General features: G+C 36.3%; 1 protein-coding gene across 2 annotated transcripts in view; it reads right to left on the bottom strand.

Moving 5' to 3' along the window:
* Positions 1 to 20,746, bottom strand: part of TRIM24 (tripartite motif containing 24) — a 128,637-nt gene that overhangs the window by 40,381 nt on the left and 67,510 nt on the right. For both annotated transcript variants that reach the window (XM_019452889.2, XM_019452888.2), the window contains exons 3-6: positions 13,784 to 13,931; positions 10,674 to 10,806; positions 4,399 to 4,515; positions 1,292 to 1,406 (exon numbers count right to left, since the gene is read on the bottom strand). In XM_019452889.2, the coding sequence (XP_019308434.2) occupies positions 1,292 to 1,406; positions 4,399 to 4,515; positions 10,674 to 10,806; positions 13,784 to 13,931 (513 nt within the window). The remainder of the gene's footprint in view (positions 1 to 1,291; positions 1,407 to 4,398; positions 4,516 to 10,673; positions 10,807 to 13,783; positions 13,932 to 20,746) is intronic.

The raw sequence follows: 20,746 nt of genomic DNA, 5'->3' as shown, positions 1-20,746 counted from the left end.
GAGTCTGGCAAGAGCCACAGCCATGCACGCACTAGTAATTTCTGAGAAAGCCAATCTAAGTGATGCTTGATTTTAAACAGAGCTTGGAAAATGTTTTAAATTCTTTAAGTGTTTCTATTAAAAAAAAAAAAAAAAAAAAAAAAAAGAGGGGTGCCTGGGTGGTTCAGTCAGTTGAGCATCTGACTTCAGCTCCCGTCATGATCTCACGGTTCCTGAGTTTGAGCCCTGCAAGGGGCTCTAGGCTGACAGCTCGGAGCCTGGGCTGTGTCTCCTCTCCGCCCCTCCCTCGCTCACACTCTGTCTCTTTCTCTCAAAAATAAACAAACATTAAAAAATTAAAAAAAAAAAAAAAAAGAAATCACAGAATCTTGAAAAAATACTATAAATGAGGTCTCCTGGACAGAATACTTCTTCACTAAATAAGACAAGTCTTTAGTCTTTGTTTCCTGTATGGTTGATGAACCATGGGAATGACCATGCTTTCCCAGGAGGGCAGGACTCTCTGAGAAAGACCTTACAATTTTGTCAACTACAAAATAAAGAGGTTAAACCAAATTATTCTAGGAGTTTTTATTTTTTTTAAATCCTTAAACATCAGAATTCTTGCATTCTCTTCTCATTCTAAATTGCTTCTTTACTGTGAATTCTTTTTGCACCATTAAAAGAATACTAAAATACCATGCAATTAATATTATGTTACTATACCATGGAGAAGTTGTAATCTATTATTATCTGGAGGCAAACACTGACTTTGGATCTAGACCTTCATGAGTATAAAAAAACTCAGAAAGAGCCCAATATTTTTCTCACCGTGGTGAGAAACAACTATCCTAAGTGCCCTGGGTATCCCTCCCTACATACTACTTTTACAGAGGATTAAGACTAAAATGTTGAGAGTGGAAGGCATATCCTTTTACTTAATTTCTCATAGGGTTAAACCTTTATGTTTGAAAACAAAATATAGCTTAGTTATCTTTCTAAATCTTTTTTGCTCGAGTGCACCCCTTTGGTGGCCCCAAGTTGTCACTTGAATGAATCTAAAATGGTTAATCTCTTCAACATTTACAGAGCTCCTTCAAGCAAGGCACTGTGCTTTGTGCTATCGAGGAAACACTAAGCCATAAACTGTCAGCTACAATGTAGAATATGGTAAAAGAAAACTTAGGAATGGAGACGCAATATTATTCAATCATAAATGGATGAAAAAGTCTGTGATTTCAAAGTCACAAATACATGAGAAACTACTATATTAAATCGCTACAAACATACTGTCCCATCAACAGTAACTTACCTCAAGCTGATGCAGTAGGGCTTTTCCTTTTTTATTTATTTCTACCATCAATGTAAATATAGCAACTTTAATATCCTGCTCCACCTGCTTTTGATTTTGATTTACTTCAATTATCCTGAAAATTAAATGAAAGGGGGAAAAATCTAAACTCTAAGGCAGAAGATTTGTTTTATAATATTTAAAATTGATTTTCTAATGTCTAAATTAGGCCAAAATGTTTTCAACTCTTAAAAGCTCAGCTGTTTCTAAGGGTCCTTCAGTGTAAATTGACTTTCTCGAAGATGACATAGCAGAAATGTAATTCTTCTGAAAAACACAGTCACTTAATTCAATCTTAAAATCAAAATGTATAAAATTGCAAGAGAACGAACACATTTTAAGAAAATATGACTTGGAAAGATCATGATGAAAATCATTCAAGAAAATCAATACTTGATCTAAAAGGGTAGACCAAAAAAAGGTTTATGAGCAAGAAAACCAGGACTCCAAACATGTTCGATTGTATCCACTCTAACTACCAAGTAGGAAAGTGTAAGCATGTCATTCTTAGTGATCTGAACTGCTGCAGTATTCATTATGCCCGCACAGAAGCAAAGAGAACAACAGTAGAGAGCTACTGTAAGAACACATCTGTCTTCAAATAAGCAGCTCAATACCACTTTATGTTTCATCAGCTATCATGTACAGTTTTTCCCTTCGTTAGAGAAGACGGGAAGGCCATTGTCATGGAGATCGAGATAGACAGATAAGAAATACACAGCATCATACCAGAATATCTTACAAAAGCAGAAGAGAATAACGGGACACCCACTAAACATTTTGAGAGAAATTGGAAGTTTGATTTCTCCAGTCTGCTTCTCCAATAGTTACCCTCCAAGACTTAAAACCAATAGGGCAGAGATTTTATTTTCCGTTGCAACTTAAGATAATCACTTGACACCAATATTGGCTATGAAAATCAAGAAACCCAGATAGATATGGGAAGAAAACAACCCTCTGAAACAAAACAAAACAAAAACTAATTTAGAATTCACATCTTCATGATGGTTAAACAGGATGAAAAAAGGACAGGCCGTGCCATTGTCTGCACACACGTGAAAACGAATTAAAACCAAAGTAAGTCCGTGCTGTAAATGTAATCCTTTCATGACAGTCTATTCAGATATGAGCAATTAGCACCTAATCCAAAGATTCTTTAATTCTTACAATTCAAAACCCCAAATCCTTTCATGCGATAATGTATGACGTTGTAAAAACAGCATAAGGAAGCCGCTAACAGAAAGGTAAAAGAACAAATTTGGAGAATTCACACTATCTGGTTTGAAGACTAACTATAAAAAGCTACAGTCATGAAGAAAGTGGGGTACTGTCAAAAAAGAAAAATACAATGGAACAGAATACAGAGTTTAGAAAGAACCTTACACATACATGGTCAACCGATTCCCTACAAAGGTGACAAGGCAATTAAATAACAATAATTTAGTCTTTTAAACAAATGGTGTTGGAACAAATGGACATCCATAGGTTACAAAAAAGTGAACTTTGATCCACAGCTCATACCATATACATAATGAAAGAGTAAGAAGAAAGACTAAATTTCATCAAGGGTGGAGCTTTCACATAAAATTAGTTACTTTACAATTGCTACCATTTGCCACTTACACAGTAGAATCACCTGTAACTATCTCCATCATTCTGTGAATATCCCTTACAAATTTTCAACTACTCAGATAAACTTTTAAGCCCACCACTTTATTTGGCAAAAATAGTATGGTTAGAATATGGTAAATGAAACAGTATTTGGTTAATATAGTTGTTATGTAAAAGAGAAAGGTAAAATGCAATGAGAGCTGATTAAGGAAGACTAACAAAAACAAAAGACACACGATAGAACTGTTATTATCACAAAGAATAAAAATGGTCATAGGGGCGCCTGGGTGGCTCCGTCGGTTGAGCGTCTGGCTTCAGCTCAGGTCATGATCTCGCGGTTCGTGGGTTCGAGCCCCGCGTGGGGCTCTGTGCTGACAGCTCAGAGCCTGGAGCCTGCTTTTGATTCTGTGTCTCCCTCTCTCTCTGCCCCTCCCCACTCATGCTCTTTCTCAGCCTCTCAAAAATAAAGAAACGTAAAAAAAAAAAAAAAATTAAAAAAAAATGGTCATAGTAATTACTGAAAAAGGTTAATGACAAAAATTACACATTATAATGATTGGTCTTAAGGAAGATAAACCACAAGACTTTCTCTTAATGAATCCCCTGTGAGGCCTCTCTTACTCAGGCTCTTTTTAAAAAGGATTTCTTGATTTATCTGGACAGTGATATGTTACTTTTGTATGCAAAACAACAAAAGAAGGGAAAATGGGATTTCATAGCTGTTGTAAAGGTTGTACTATGTCAGTGCGGGTTCCAAACAGGATGAAAAAAGGGGGGTAAGCTAAACAAACTCACTCTTCCATGTGGAGGTGAGTGGTTTGCTCTCCTAATCACTGACTTGTGAGATGTGAGACTTTGGACAGTTGAGGATTCCTCCTTCGGAAAACAAAAAGCGTAACAGGTAATATATAGAAACCGTGCAAGTATTGTTATCTGATAAGAAATTAAAGGTGCGTGAAACCGTTTAACAATCCCTGCCTCCTGGTGTCCTAAGACCTCCACCCTATTGTAGTTAAAAGGTGACAGCCCAGAGAAGGCATCTCAAAGTTGACCAATGCTTAAAAAAGCAGTTATATATGTATAATAAAGTGTTAAAATATTTTATAATAGTGGCAAAAAGTAGTTGATTTTGTTTTTAAATCCTGGCATTTCTTTAAAATTTGAAACATCAGATAATTATAAATTATCAATACCTGCCAGATAAATGATCCATTACTCAGTGCAATTTATTACCATAACAGTTTTGAAATTTCATGGCTGAAAAGAATGCTTTCCAGTTCAGTTTCCAGAAACCCAAAGTTTCTAGAAAAGTCTTACAAACTACGTTATTAGAGGCATCTGACAGCTTACTTAGATCTACTTCACCATGAGCTAAGTAAAATACCTGTTCTAAAAGAGAGTATTCTTAATATGTTATATAAATATGATTTATCATAACACCACAAATGTAAATTTACCTGTTTTGGATCTGATTTCCTGTGAATTTTATATATTTTGTTTTTTCCATCAGTTTTGTGATTAGTGTATCTATGATCACTTTCTGATTCTGAAAAGCTTCTTCTATAAATTGGTATCTGAAAAGACAAGTAAACAAGCCAATTATTTCATGCTAATAAAAAATGAGGAAAAGCATCCCCCCAAAAGCTAAGATAAAGAGAGTTTAAAAGATATAAATAATACTAAATATATCCCTGGAAGGCAGGTTTTCTGCACTCTCCAAAGTGTCTCTAAGAAAAGGAGGAATCTTTACAGATATTACTCATGGATACTCTAAATTATTTTGGAAATTTGGGGAAGATACATATCTATCACTCATAGTTTAAGAGGCTTAAAGAACTCACCTGGCAGACCTGGCAAAAAGTAACCACAGATATTTAAGTAGATTTCCTTACTACTTTGTAATTTCCTAATTGTTAAAGTTTGATGCTGTAAATATTTTGATGATCACTTTTTTTTAACGTTTGAGAGCACATGCGCACGTGTGCACGCGCGCGCTGCGCGCGCACGCACACACACACACACACACACACACACACACACACACACACACACACAGAGAAAGAGAGAGGAAGAGAAAGGATCCCAAGCAGACTCCATACTGTCAGTGCAGAGCCCGACACAAAGCTCGATCTCATGAACTGTGAGATCATGACCTGAGCCAAAATCAAGAGTTGGATGGTTAACCGACTGAGCCACCAGGCACCGCTTGAAGATTACTTTTGAACATTAGGTAGTTGTGTCATAAAGGTCACAAATATATGCCTTTGGGGAAAATGGTGGGATGAGGAAAAACTCTTGATGCTATGCCTTGCATGTAACAAAGCTTCAAGCAACATAAAATACAGCACTTTAAAAACGTTAACTTGTAAATGGACATGATAATCTCTGACAAAGTACGTATGATGACTCAAGAGTAGCTCCAGGGACACAGTAATATAGAAGACAACCAGTTTTATTAATTTTTCGTAAAATGCATAAAACACAGTATTTTACATAATGTGATTTAAAAGTGCAAAATACTTAAATCAGTATTATAGTGTTGCCAGCATTAGAAAAAAAGGGGAACATAGTTAATATTAATTCTGTTGGATTTTCTCTGTATAGAATGCGGTCTTTGAGACCCTAGTAATGTGTAATGTTAGATGAAATGGTCAAAATGTTTGTTATCTGGTTCTTAAACTCAATTTTAAAACTTTCAATATTCTGTTATGATGTTTTCTGGTTCATTTTACAGAAAACCTTTCTCAGGTTTAGGAAATTTCCTTTTATTCTTAGTTTGCGAAGTCTTTATATCATAGGTGCATATTTTTGACAGAATGTTTCTCCTGTCTCTATTGAAATGATTATGTAATTTTTCCTTTATTCTTTTAATATGAATTACATAACTGATTTTCAAATGTTACATGAACTCTGTATGCCTAAAACAAGGCCAACTTGGTTGTAATTATATTGTCCAAAAATCACATTACTACTGGATTTGGTTTCCTATTTCTTAGAATTTTCACATTCATTTCATGGGTGAGACTAGTCCGTGATTTTCTATTTTTATTCCTCATAAAACAAGTTGGAGAGAATTCATCCTTTTATTGTCCTCTGGATGAGATTGTGTGTATTTAAAAGGTGTTATTTTTATCTATTTTGTTGATTCATCAATGAAGTCATCTGGGCCTGTAGTTTCCCTTGTGAGAAAGTTAAAAATTATGGATATAAATCTAAGGGCTATTCTGATTTTCTATCTTACCTTGTGCTAGCTTTGGTAAGCTGTATTTTCTTTTCTTTTTTTATTTATTTTTTGAGATAGAGTGAGTGAGCAGGGGAGGGGCAGACAGAAAGAGAGACAGAGAATCCCAAGCAGGCCCAGCGCAGTCTCACAAACTGTGAGATCATGACCGAGGCTGAAATCAAGTTGGATGCTTAACTGAGCCACCCAGGCGCCCCTGGGAAGCTGTATTTTCTAAGAATTATCCTATTTCATGCAAAAATTTCCAAACCCATTGACAGATAATCATCTCATAATTTTGAATGCCTTTAGAAAATGTTGTGATGCCCCCTTTTCACTCCTGGCATTGGTTTTTTGGGCCTGCTCTCTAAATCACTCATTAAAGGAATTTGTCAATTTACTAATATTTTGAAAGATTTGATATTTGGCTTTACTTACTTCATTAATGTCTGTACTTATCCTCATCGTGTCCTTTTCCTCACTTAGTTTAGGCTTAATTTACTAATTTTCTGAACTTGAGATGTTTAGTGTATTTTTTTATCTACCTAATATATACATTTAATGATATCTATTTCCCTTTTATCATGGCCTTAACAGTGTATTTCAAGGATATTATTTCCACGATCATTCAGATAAAAATATTTTCCTATATCCATTGGGATTTCTTCTTTGATGTTTTATTTAAATTTAGTTCGAACTGTTTATTTTGAAACAATTTCAGTTAAATCTGCAATGGTACAGAGACCTCCTATACCTTTACACGGCTTAGTTTTTCAAGTATTAATTCATCATAGCTCTTTAATGCCTTAATAATCAGAATGCATTTCTTAGGAGTAAGGATATTGCTATGTAACCAGAGTGTGATGATTAAATATAAAACTGACACTGGGGTGCCTGGGTGGCTCAGTGGGTTAAGCATCCAACCTCGACTCAGGTCGTGATCTCATCGTTTTTGGGTTCGAGCTCCGCATCGGGTTCTGTGCTGACAGCTTGGAGCCTGGAGCCTGCTTCCAATACTGTGTCTCTGTCTCTCTCTGTCCCATCCCACTTACGCTGTCTCTCAAAAATAGGGAGTGAAAAAAAAAAATTAAAAAAAAAAAAAAAAAGAAAACTGACTTTAAGGTAATACTCTTATCTAAACTACAGACCATATTCCAATAATGCCATTTGTTTCAATAATGTCCTCTAAGGGGGGCCTGGTGGCTCAGTAGGTTAAGCGTATCATGATCAGCTCAAGTCATGATCTCACAGTTTGTGGGCTAGAGCTCCACATGGAGCTGGGTGTTGGCAGAGCCTGCTTGGGATTCTCTCTCCCTCTCTCTCTGCCCTCCCCCTACTCACAGTCTCTCTTTCTCTCTCAAAATAAGTTAAAAATAATGTCCTCTAAATAATTTTTCCCCTTCTAGTCCAGGATACAGCACAGGATCATGCATCACTGCATTTCATTTTCATATGAATTTCATTTCTTCATTTTCAAATATATGGAGATTTTTATCATCTATCATTATTTTCTACATTAACAGCATTGAGTTTTTACACAAAAACTTTTTATGATTTTAACCCTCTGAAATTTAAGATTGCCCTGACATATGGTCAATTAAATGTTTTCTTTTTATGTTTATAAAGAATGTGTATTATTGGGTGCAGTGTTTCTTAATGTCCACAAGGTCATTTGCTATTTAGGTTATTTGAATCTTACAAAAATATACTGTTCTAATTTGCTTGTCAATTATTGAGAAAAGTATGTTGAAATTTCCCACTCTAGATATGTCTATATGTTCTGTCATTTTTTGTTATGCATTTTAAAGCTATGGGCATATAGATTTAGAACTGCTACATCTTTTAAATAAAGAGAGCCTTTTATCGTATAAAGTTTCCCTCTGTATCTCAAACAATACACTTTCACATAACAGCATGCCTTTGGTTAATGTTTGTATAACGCATCTTTTCCCATCATTCTTTCTATATACTTAGGCTTTAGTTGCTTCTTGTCTAAAAAGCAAATAGCAGATTTTCAATTTTTTTATTAAGCTTGCAATCTTTTAATTTGGGACATTTTATCCATTTACATTTATTATAATTACAAATCTATTTATAGATTTACACTTACCAAGTCCTTATTAAATCCCCTCTGTTCTTTGTTTTTCTTCTTTGGCCTGTCTTTAGCCTAATTATTCCATTTCCCCTCTATGTTACTTTGATAATCAGATACACTTCTATATTCTTTTAGTGATTACTCTAGACATTTCAAAATGCAGATCTGGAGTTATCTAATACTGATTTATATTTTTTTACCGTCTTCCTAAACTGTACATAAGCCTTAGAACACAGACTCCATATCCCCCTGTCTGTTGTGTACTATACAGAACACACATGACATATACCAGTAAGACATTTTTATTGTTTCATAAATTGATATTTATTTAGATTTACTCGTACTTCCAATTTTAAATGATTTTCACTCTGTCATGCATTGACCACCATTTCTCTTTTGCCTAAGGTATACTTTAGTGAGGGTTTACTGGGGATATATTATCCCAGTTTATTTGGTCTGAAATGTCTTTCATTAATCTTCATTTTAAAGAATATGTTCACTGGCTATATAATTTTAGCTCTGTAATTATTTTCTTTTTGTACTTAAAAACATACTGCCTTTTTTTTTTTTTTTTTAAGCAGCCTCCTGGGCATTTATAGGGCTTCCTAAATATGGGCTAGATATCTTTCTTCAGTATTACCACATTCCAAACCATTATATTCTGTCCTTACATGTTGTTTCCTTCTCATTCCTCTCTCTTCTCTCCTTATGGGACCCCAGTTGCACCCTGTATTACTTCTTCTCTACTTTCCATCCTGGGTATTTTCTTACTTTTCTTCTAGTTCATCAATTCTCATTTCCTGCTATGTCAAATCTGTTATAGCCTCTAAGAGTTAATTTCAGTTATGGTAATTTTTAGTTCTGGATTTCCTATCTCATTCTTTTTTATAGTTTTCAGTTCTCTACTCAAAATTTCCATTTTGTCCCCGATCTTCAATATGGTAAGATATAGCCTTAAGGGTCTTTTTATCTTATTTGTTGTATCTGGTAGGTTTTGTTCACATTGTCTCATCACCTAGCATACGTGATTACTTCTAATTATGTGTTGGACCATTTTGCAAAATTCATTACTGCATCAACTTGAGGCATAGGATGATGTTTTCTCTCTTCAGGGAGCATTTACATTTGAATCTACCAGGCACCCTGGGGCACCAGCAATAGGATTTCAATTTATTCCAACTTTGGGTAATGAAAAAATTTGATGCTGAGGCTTCAGTCCCAGTCAGGAACTATTTACTAGCTAGTTCATCTTTACTATGATAGCATAGACTTTCAGGGTTCCAAATTAAGGCAAGGAGAAACCTTCAAGCCCTGTAACCCCTGAACTCCAATTGCTGTCCTTCCAGCCCTGTGGCCTATTAAAAGTGCTCCTTGATTTCCTGGTAAAATGCCATGAAGGGTAAAAACGCTCCTCTCATTCCCTGTTCCCCTCCAACCTGGTCCAGTAAATCTTTACTACTAAGACTTTTTATCAATGACTTCTGTATTTTACCCAGGTTTTCTAGTTATCCTCCCTGGTATGGTTTGGTCCAAATTGCCTAGCCTGCCATTATTGGGAGCCTAGACATTTTTTTTTTCTTTTCTTTTCCTTGTTATTGTTTTATTTAAATTCCAGTTAGATAACAATACAGTATAATATTAGTTTCAGGTGTATAATTTAAGGATTCAACACTTACACACAATATTTGAAGCTCATAAGTGCTCTCCTCAATCCCTATCACCTTTTCAACCCCACCCCACCTCCCCTCTGGTAACCACCAGTTTTTGAGCCTTGACCATTTTAACCAATTTTATTTGTACTAATCAGAATCTTACTATTTAAATAAATTAGTGGTTGCTAACTGAAATGCCTATGGACATCAGATTTAGAAATAATCTTCAGTAGGAACTATGATGAATTGTTAAAGGCGTGCCTCATTCTACACAACACTAAAGTGAATTCCATCCAAATGCTAATCAAAGTGTACGAGGCCCATGCTATAACAGGTTCTGTTCTCTCAAAAACCCAAAGATGTAGATTTTTTTTTTTAAAATGTAAAATCTCATTTTACAACACTGGAAATTAATTCCATTTAGTTTTAAATAGTGTGTAAGCCAGTGGTTCTCAACTCAGGGTGATTTTGTTCTGTAGAGCATTTGGCAACATCTGGAGACATTTCTGGTCCTCACAACCAGAAGGATGCCACTGGCATCTATTGAATACAGGTCAAAGATGCCGCTGAACACCATACAATGAACCAGACAGGACCCCCACAAGTATCTGTAGTGACCAAGTTGAAAAATCCTGGAACAGGCCAACATACTGTTGGCTGAACAAAACTTCATTTGCCGACTGCCATCTGGCTGGGGTGCCAGCAGCCCTCCACTCCTCATAAAGCTTACCATACATGTGTGCACATAATTAAAGATGACAGTACCTATGCTCTTTATGTTCTAATAACTGGCAGTCCCGGCATGTCAGTTTGTCACATGTTTCACAGTAAAGCTTCAGCTGCTCCTTCTTATGAAAAGGACAAAACACTGGCCGCTGACTGGTCACACCTACTGCCTCTGTACAAACAACAGGAGGCAAAAAGAAGAAAATTAACATAAGTGAATACTACATAATTATTAGATTGTTCATTTACATTTCAATCCGTTGAAATATAAAAGAGCTATAAGCAGTTTCACTGACACCATCACTACTACTAGGTTTGTGGTACAGGGACACATGGTAGTGTGGTGAGCACAGCATAATGCGCAGACTTGTCCACTCACTATGTTGTACACCTGAAATTAACTTGACGTTGTGTGTCAACTAGACTTCAATTAACATCAAGAAAAAAGACACAGAATGTTAGGTATTCTCAGCATTTTAGAAGGAAAAGATAAATAAGCTTTTCATTCCAGAACTTCAAACTAACTCAGGAGAAAAATAAAGTATGTAGCTTAAAATGTGCTTTATGGAATTAAAAAGTCTTAAGAAAATAAGCAGATAAGTGACTGTGACCCAACTCGATGTTTTCCACTCCAATATGGCAGAAGACTGTTTTAAATGGAATTCAGAAAATCTAATAAAAATGTATAAAGAACATGATTAAAAAAGTTATTTACCCACTTTTGCAAAAATCCTTAGAGGGTACCCACTAACACAGAAATAATCATAACGTTTTCACTATATACTGTAGTCCTCCATGTAACTTAATAGTTATCCAGAGTGAGGATAATATTGAGCCATGCTTATGTATAATGTTAAATTTAAAAAAAATCAGAATACAAATAAGTATAATAATTGACTCAACAGTAAGCAGTTATTTCACTAATAATTAAGGGTAAAATCCAAACATTTCAGAAATAATCCCACTTCTAGAAATAACCACTATTAATAACCTAGTATGTGTTCTTATGGTTGTTTTTCTTTGTATATAACTACATACACTAGCAGGTATTTTGTTTTACAATATTGTCTACAGTAAGTACAGAGCTTCTGACTTAGATAATTAGAACATGTCATTCATTTATAGATTTCCTTTACTTATTGGAGAATTTAGATCCTGACTCAGTCATCTTCCTAGTCCTCAGTGTCACCATCACTCTGGATGAGTTAGAAGTTTACACAGATTGCCACATAAAAACAAGGCTCTCAGACTTTCTCATCTCCAGAGACCTGTACTCCATTTTAGCTCCTTACATCATGGTCCCACCCTAAACTTTGGATTGTGCTTAATTGGTTCATTTCTCTAATCACAGATTCAAACATCCACTCTAATAACGTCTACTTTTTAACCTTCCGGTTTTTAGTTAACCGCTCTCACTGTGCCTCCGTGATCTCTAGTTTCAACAATTTCTTTCATCGTATCAACTGACAGTACTATCAACTTCATCTCCTTTATAGAGTTAAAAAAAAAAAATCCTTCATTTCAATAAATGCCATTATTTGAACCCCTTCCTCTACTGAACTTCCAGAACACCTGTCCAGCTAAACCCCAATCCTAGAGAAGTTCAATTCTTCTCTATCTATACCAATCCCCACACTGCTGAAGCCTGATGGAGGAAGTTTTAAGGCCTATACATCAAATGTAACCTCAATGCTACCAAACAATCTCTGTTTCTGAAGTTGGAGCTCTCTTCCAACTAGAGTTCTTTCAAATATCCCTCACATTCCTTACCTTTAAATCCTATTTCCTCTCCTTTGTTTTTCAGTAGATGGCTGAATTCACAGAAAAAGAAGTCTGTCTAGCAGTAATCTGTTCAACGTGTCTGAACCTGTACCTGGCCTCTTTTGCCTTTTCCTCATCAGTACCTTCGGAAATCATACTCCCTTTTCCTGTGTCACCAGAATCCTAGCTTCATCTCGTTCTTCCTCCTCTTCTTGCATCTTACTCTCCAGGTACATCCAACAGTCTCCCTCTGTAAATGTGCACCTGTACTTCAGTTTTCCCCACCCTCCTCCTTCTATTCGTTTGTCAAGCCCTAGATGTGGCCTCCAACCTAAATCTCCAAATCTGAGTCTGATGCTCCTTTGATGTGCTCCCGTGGAACTTATGAGACCAAACTATGATTGCTAATTTGTTCTAGTCTTCATCATACTAATAACTCTTGTGGAGGTAAAAGTGTCTGTTTTATTTACTTTTTCATCTCTAATACCCAGCAAAATTCCTGGAATATAGAATAGACATATGAACACTGGTTGACTTGAATTAAAAGCAATAAACTAATTTTTAAACAAAAATATATTAATGAGCCATAAAAATTAATGAAGTTCTGATAAATGCCACAACATGGATAAACCCTGAAAATATTGTGGCGAGTGAAATAAGCCAGACACCAAAGGACAACTACTGTATGATCTTACTTGCAGAAATAAGCAAATTTGTAGAGGCAGATAGTAGATTAGGGGTTAGCAAGGGCGGAGGTAAGAGGAGAATGAGCATTATTACTTATTGGGCACCGTTTCTTTCTGGGATGATGAAAAAACTGTGGAAACAGACAGTGGTGATGGTTGCCTAACACTGTAAATGCAATTAATGCGACTGAATTGTACTTGTAAAAGTGGTTTGAATGGCAAGTTTTAAGTTACATATATTTTAGTACAATAAAATATTAGTAATCTTTATAAGCGATACAATAAAAACTGAGAAGCCATAAATTACATAAAAAGCAGAGCTTCTTCAGTTATCTACATATCAAATATCACAAAACTGGTTTACCACAACAATATCAGAGGGAAAAGAGTTGTAAAACTTTTGTTAAGCCCACCTCTTGTCACACCTTAGAAATAAGTGATGAGAGAAGTTTAAAAAGCAACTTTTTTTTCATTTGCTGTACATTCGCACCAAATTAAGCCATTTATAGGAAGAGGAGGGTTTATATTTGTCATTTATATATGTCTTCAAATTTCAATTACAATATACACCTCCTTTTTTTAAACAAAAAAAAAGAAAAAAACAGGAGTCTATTACAAGTGTATGAAAACAAAGTCAGTACAGGAAGGAAGATAAGAGTGGGAAGGATAGAGAAAAAGAGGTTAAAAGAACTAATTCATTACCTGGAGATACTTCCTCCTTCTGTCTCACAGTATGGTCTTTTGTGAACTTCACTCTTTGATGAGCTCTGATGCATGTCTTGCAGAGCCACTCAACACACTCTACACAAAACCCATTAGCTTCTGCATTGTCCTCACAGCTTGTACACACCTAGTAAGAGAAATATGTCATGTCAATTTTTAAGAAAAATGAAAAGGTGGTCAAACAACTCGTCATATAAAAATGATATACCAACCATACTTGGTCTCTATCGGTTATCTTAAGAGTGCTTATAAATTTAAATTTATAAACTTATGAAGCGGATATATAATACTGTCCTTCATTCAATATACAAATATTCCAGGCACTGTGCTAAGTGCTGAGGATAGAACAATGCGGAAAAGCAAACATGGTTCCTGCCCTATGATCCTGAGTGTCCTAGATGAGAGTGTGGGTTCATATCCCAGTTCCCCACTCGTCAGCTGAGTAGTCTTGGGCAGGTTACTTAGAATGCTCTCTAAAATGAAGTTAATAACAGATTTTATTGAGTCGTGGTGAAGACTAAATGTGAAGCACACAAACATTACTGTAAGGCTCACACCAATACACAATTACACACTGAGAAGTGCCATAAAGTATGAGGAGTTATAAGAGCATTATGATAGGGGAAACGATCTCATTTTAGTGGGGCTGGGGTACTGCAGAAAGTGAGAGATTACCCAGGCAAGGCTTTCTCTAAGGAGATCATATTAACATTAAGGTATGGAAGTTGAGTCATCAGTTATTAATGAAAAACCTTCTAGGCAGAGAGAAGAGCATGTACAATAGCCTCCAGGCAAAAGGAGCACAGCAGGTTCAAAGAACTGGCACAAAGTAGGATCAAGGGGAAAGACTGGCAAGAGAAGAAGTGAGGGGCAAGGCAGGCAGGGGTCAGATCAAGGAGGATCATATGACAATTTTGGTCCTTGTCTGATGAAGTCTCCTAAAAGCTTTTAAGTAAGTGACATGGCCAGATTTGCAATTTTAAAAATCACTGTCACTGCAATATAGAGAATAGATTAGAAAAGGGGGAAGTGTTTCCTGCAGAGACAAGTAAGAGGGTTTTTTCAATGTTTTAGGTGAGAGTGGGTGGAAGTGGGAATAAATGAGGGAGATTGGGAGTGAAACTGACTGGTTCAGAAGATGCACTGGATACGGGAGGTGAAGAAGGGAAAGCTTTGTTTCCAGCTTGTGTAACTGTACATGGTGTCACTATTCTCTGGGAACAGTTATTAAAGTTATAGAGAAGCAGTCCTTATGTTATCTTCTGTGATGGGGAAAAGAAATTCCGCCCCCTTCCCCCTCAGTTAGTGCTTTACCTTAGCTAAATTCCAAATACGTGGATAACATTTTCATTCATCGAACCTGTCTTTTCTTCAGCTCTTATCTTTAACCTTTCTAACATCATTAAAGCCCCTGGCTCCTACTTCCTAGAAACCATTTGGATTCCTTGGTATCTCCAGATCCTCTTATCTCCCTGATGCCCTCTGGATATAACCCTCCACTCTTCCTCCTCCCTCTGTAGATTTTTGTTAGAATCGGGAATTGTCTCATCCTTACTGCCTTAGCTTCAATTTTGACGTCTTTAAAGATATAACCTAAAATTTAACCTCTAGGCTGCACTATGCTACAAAAAAGAATGAGGACAGGGCCGCCTGGGTGGCTCAGTCGGTTAACCGTCCAACTTCAGCTCAGGTCCTAATCTCACAGTTCGTGGGTTCGAGCCCTGCGTCGGGCTCTGTGCTGATAGCTCAAAGCCTGGAGTCTGCTTCAGATTCTGTCTCCCCTTCTCTCTCTGCCCCTCCCATGTTCATGCTCTGTCTCTCTCTCAATAATAAATAAAGGTTAAAAAAAAAAAAAAAGAATGAGAGATCTCAGTATATGAAGTAAAATAAAAAAGCAAAGTAGAAAAGTAAATCATGCTAGTGCTTATCTAAGAAAGATGGGGATGGGTGAAATGACATTTGCTAATATTTTTTAAACATAAAATTACTTAAAATTACATATGAAATAATATTTTAAACAGAAGAATAAAGGAAATTAAATGGCTACCTATAGGGTAGATTAAACAGTGAGAGTCTAAATTTCTCTCAATATACTGTATTTAATAAGTTAAATTAAATACATTAAATGCCTGGGGCACCTGGGTGGCTCAGTTGGTTGAGAGTCCAACTTCGGCTCAGGTCATGATCTTGCAGTTCATGAGTTTGAGCCCCACCATCAGGCTTTGTGCTGACAGCTTGGAGCCTGGAGCCTCCTTCAGATTTTGGGTCTCCCTCTCTCTACGCCCCTTCCCCAATCATGCTCTGTCACTCTCTCCCTCTCTCTCTCTCTCAAAAATAAATAAATGTTAAAAAAAATTAAATGCCTAAAAATCAAAAGCAAATTAAACTATCAAGTGGGTGGCTTAACCACACAAAGAATTACTGATTTCAAGTAAACTTTAAAATATTACACTGTATGGTAACTCATGTTTAAATAAAAACTTAAAAGAAAGTATGATTTGATTGACCATCGCCAGTGCATGCATGTAGTAATTGCTGTGTTCCTTGCTTTCTATTTTGACGGAAACAACTCTATAATTTCTACTTTCAGCACCATCTCTATTCTTCTATACTCTTACTCTGCAAACTGTATTTATGCTTTATGAGCTGGGTCCACATTGGATTCTAACGAGATGGTGCTGGAGGGAGACTGCAGTGCCAGAGGAAGAAGTACTTGATCATCTTAGCTGTCTTTTTATTTGCTTGCATTCTCCGTGAACATCAGACCCATCAATACTGCCTCACCCTGGCAGCAGCCGTTCCCTCCCCCAGCAGCCCTTAGCACCAGACTACAGTTTTTCCAGTCCTCATGGAACCAGCTTTGGAGATACTGACACCGTAGGCCGACGCCTGCTCCTCTGAGGTCTGCAATCCCAAGGCTGAGACGCCAACATGAAACATCGCCTCTTCAGAGGTCTGAACTGACGTTCCACAAGACCCTTCCTCTAATTTTGACTAGTTTCTCCTTTTTCCCTCAGCCGCTTCCTTATGGTTGCTATCTCTAGGATACTTTAAGTATTTCTTATTTACCTTTCAGTAAACAAGTTTATATCTAGTTAATTTTCAGGATTAAGATGGTTTCTGATTTTACCAAAACTGATACAGTATACCCTATAATATAATGTATAACATATATATTTGGAGAAAATAAATGATTTTGTCACTGTAATTAAGAACCAAGATTTCCAATACTGGATAAATGAGATAAATGTAAAATCAAAAAAGTAAAACCTACAAATCTAAATTGGACTTACAAATATCAATATATACTTGTGGTGTATATTGATGTGGTGTATATACACCACAAGTATATATTGATATTTGTAAGTCCAATTTAGATTTGTAGGTTTTACTTTTTTGATTTTACATTTATCTCATCTTTTTTTTTTTCCTAGACAGTTGCTCCTTGTATATTTTCAAATACTAGGCACCCATTACCTCATAAGGAAGCACACTTTATTTTTGGAGAGTGCACTACTGAGCCAGATGAAATGCCTCCTCTTCTTAAGGTCTTCCAGATACAAGAATCTCAGAGATAGACGTTATGTCCTCCCTCAGTAACTTCTCATGAGCCTCAAATCAGGCTGTTTGCTTAGCAGTGGAATACATTCATATTTGGTAATCACAGACTTTACTCCCTCCGCTGAATGTGAATTTTCAGCAGATCCACGACTCTCCTGATAAATAAGCAGTCTTCTTGGTGCTGTTCACATGACCCTTCCATGGCAGTGAGGGTAGGGAAGGGAAACAGGGAGCCTTCTGTGACCCTCAACAGGGTCAAAGTAGAACCTCAAAGAATGGCTGCACTAGAGATGATCCTGACTCTGGTTATCCTAAGGGACAGCCCAGAAGCCAAGGCTACAACCATTATTTCTCATATACTCTGCATGACACCAGGTTAAACTACTAGCCAGCTCTGCAGAAAACTAACAGCAACAAAAACGTCACAGTTGGACATTTGGTATCATAAAGAACAAATACTTGTACACCAAATTTTTATATTATTATCTACCGGTTTGGGTATCAAGGGGATGAAGATTTAGTTTTTTTGATGTAGAGAACAGACACTTGCTGTTTGAACTCTTGAAGTTATTTCTCACATTTTTGCTCCAGAAATTTGTTCGTTTGGTAAGTATATTCTGACCACTAGGCTAAGCTTTTCTGTTAAAAAATTTGCACCTATGACTTTTCTAAAATCTCAGCCTTCTTAAAAATGCTAGTTTCCTTACTAAGGTTTACAGTTTTCTATCATCTAATACTCACTTTGTATTCTGTTTATCCTTTTCCCTGTCACTTAATAAACATTTCAGAAACTCTAACACGGTTCTTTCCAAAATTCCATGTGTTTGAAGATCCTCTGACTGTGCCCCAGGAGATACTATGTGGCCTAAATTCAAAACCAAGCCAGATGGACTTGTTTATTCTTTTTTACTGACATATAATTAACACAGTTATATTAGCTTCAGGTGTACAATTTTAGGATTCAATAATTCTATATATCCCTCAGTGCTCAACACTGTAAGTGTAGTCACTTCTCTTTTTTAAAGTGAATACCCCTAGCACCCATACTGTGGTCTCCAGATACCACGTGTGACTAAAAGAAACCAAAGATCCTAACAAAATCTCGTCAAAACACAAAGTAGGGAAGACAGCAAGGACTACTGCGATTCTATCAGAATGACTCAGGAATCAATGTGAGGCTCCTATTGGCAAGATGGCACAATTTGATCATCAATTAAGAACAACTAACTACTACAACACCTTTTATATTAAAAATCCATGAGTTCATAAAGATACAAACACACCACTCATTAGTTATCTCTGAAGAACGCTAAGAAACTAAGTCACTATTCTAAAAATTAGCAACTAAAGGAAATGAACCAAGTACTTAACCTACCTTTGCTATGTATGTAACCAAAGAATAAATGAAGGAAGGCTTCTGTTTCTCTTCCAGATAAGAAATATAGGGGAATGACAGAATGAGAATGTCACAATTTTTCAAAGCCCTAATTTAATATGAAATCATGGCTGTGATCATTAATGGTCACTGACGTTAGAAAAAAGACAGATAAAACTCACATGCCTCCTGATTGAAGTACACACAGACATATGGATGAAAGTATTCTTATGCCCCCTAACCCAAAAGGACCTGAAATGAAATTAGCTTCTACCTATTTACTGTCAGTATACACAAAATACAGGAAACAGAGAAGCATGTTAAATGACTTTATGAAGATGGTCAGCAAAATGTAGAATAAGGCTAACTCCACAGGACTAACACCCAGTTTATCTAACAAATATGTTTAAAGGGAGGAAAAAGAAAACTAGTGAAGTAAAGGGGTATTTTGAGATTAATTAAAAGACAGATTTGAGACAAATCAACCAAATGCACTGTGTAGGCCTTAATGGATCCTTATAGAAACAAACCACTGTTTAAAAAAAGAAACCATAAGAATTAGAGACACATATCACTGGATGTTTGATGATATTAAGGTTTAACTGTAAAATTTTTTACATGTGAAATTAATATGCTGGTTAGGTTTATAAAAAATTATTTTTCCAAAGAAGTACTGAAAGATTTATGGATTAGATGATATAATGCCTGGGATTACCCTCAACATAATATAGTATGTGGAAGGGTGTCAGGATAAACATAAAACAAGAGTTGATGGCTACTAAGCTAGGTATGTGTACATGGGAGTTTGTTATGTGAAACTGTCCCTTCTCTTGGTAATGCTTAAAATTATCTGTAACAAACATTTTTTAAGCTTTATCTTTGTTCAGCTATGAACTATCCTCAGAGCTCCAGTTTGACCACAGATGACATCACCTTAGTCTCAGAGGCAAACTCAATCACATTCAAAACCAATCCTCTATCTACTTCCCTTACCTCTTAATCTCTGTGAAAAGCACCACCATCTTGGCAGTGAGGTCCCTCTCACCTCCACATCCAATCAGGTACATCAAACCTTGTGTGAGCTGTAACTTATCCCCTTCCTTCTCGTATTGCCACTAGGCTAGCTCAGCTCTCAATACCTTTTGCCTAGGCCTTTCTACCTCCAATTCATCCCACATTATTACCTCTCTAGTCTTCATTCCCAAAATATCCCTAACAAGTACCCTATTCCTGAACCAGGTTTAACACTCTCCTAGCCTCACTTACCTACACTGAAGAGGTCAATTTGAACTCTATTTCTAGTTTAACTGATTATAACTTCTTCCTATTATGTTTCTGTGACCAAAATAGGGTCAATAAACTTACTAAAAACTAATTGATATACAGAGGAAAAAAGCAGCCTCTTAGATTTGTCCTTTAGATTAGAATCCCTTCAGTTCTCATCTCTTATCATTGTCAATTCATATCAGATCATTACTCCATCCTGTTGATTATTTATGCTGCTTTGCTTTTGAATTTTCTGGATTGAGCATGCACATGTACTACTAGAGTTCAAGTGATATGACTAACAAAGTTTATGTAGTATAAATATAATCATATATGAAAGTGAATGACACTCTAGAAGACAAAAAAATCAGTAGTATTCACAGGGAAACTTTCAGAAGAGCTAAGTAATTGACACTGTAGTTCACATAAATAACTACATTTCTATTTTTTAAAACCGGTTTCACAACAATTGGCAAATTTATTCTCTGCATTAAGCCCTGGTTTGGCCTTTGATGAACTGTGGATACTTTATTATTATTATTTTTTACTTTTTTTTTTTTTAACATTTATTTATTTTTGAGAGAGATAGAGACTGAGCGTGAGCTAGAGAGGGGCAGAGAGAGGGGGAGACACAGAATCTGGAGCAGGCTCCAGGCTCCACAGAGCCCGCTGTGGGGCTCGAATTCACGAACTATGAGATCATGACCTGAGTTGAAGTCAGACGCCACCCAGGTGCCCCT

Source organism: Panthera pardus, unplaced genomic scaffold (genome assembly GCF_024362965.1).
Source record: "Panthera pardus isolate Hobbes unplaced genomic scaffold, ASM2436296v1 HiC_scaffold_8, whole genome shotgun sequence".
NCBI classification, from domain to species: domain Eukaryota; kingdom Metazoa; phylum Chordata; class Mammalia; order Carnivora; family Felidae; genus Panthera; species Panthera pardus.
Note: the sequence above shows the minus strand (reverse complement) of the source record. Positions and strands in the feature narration are given on the sequence as shown.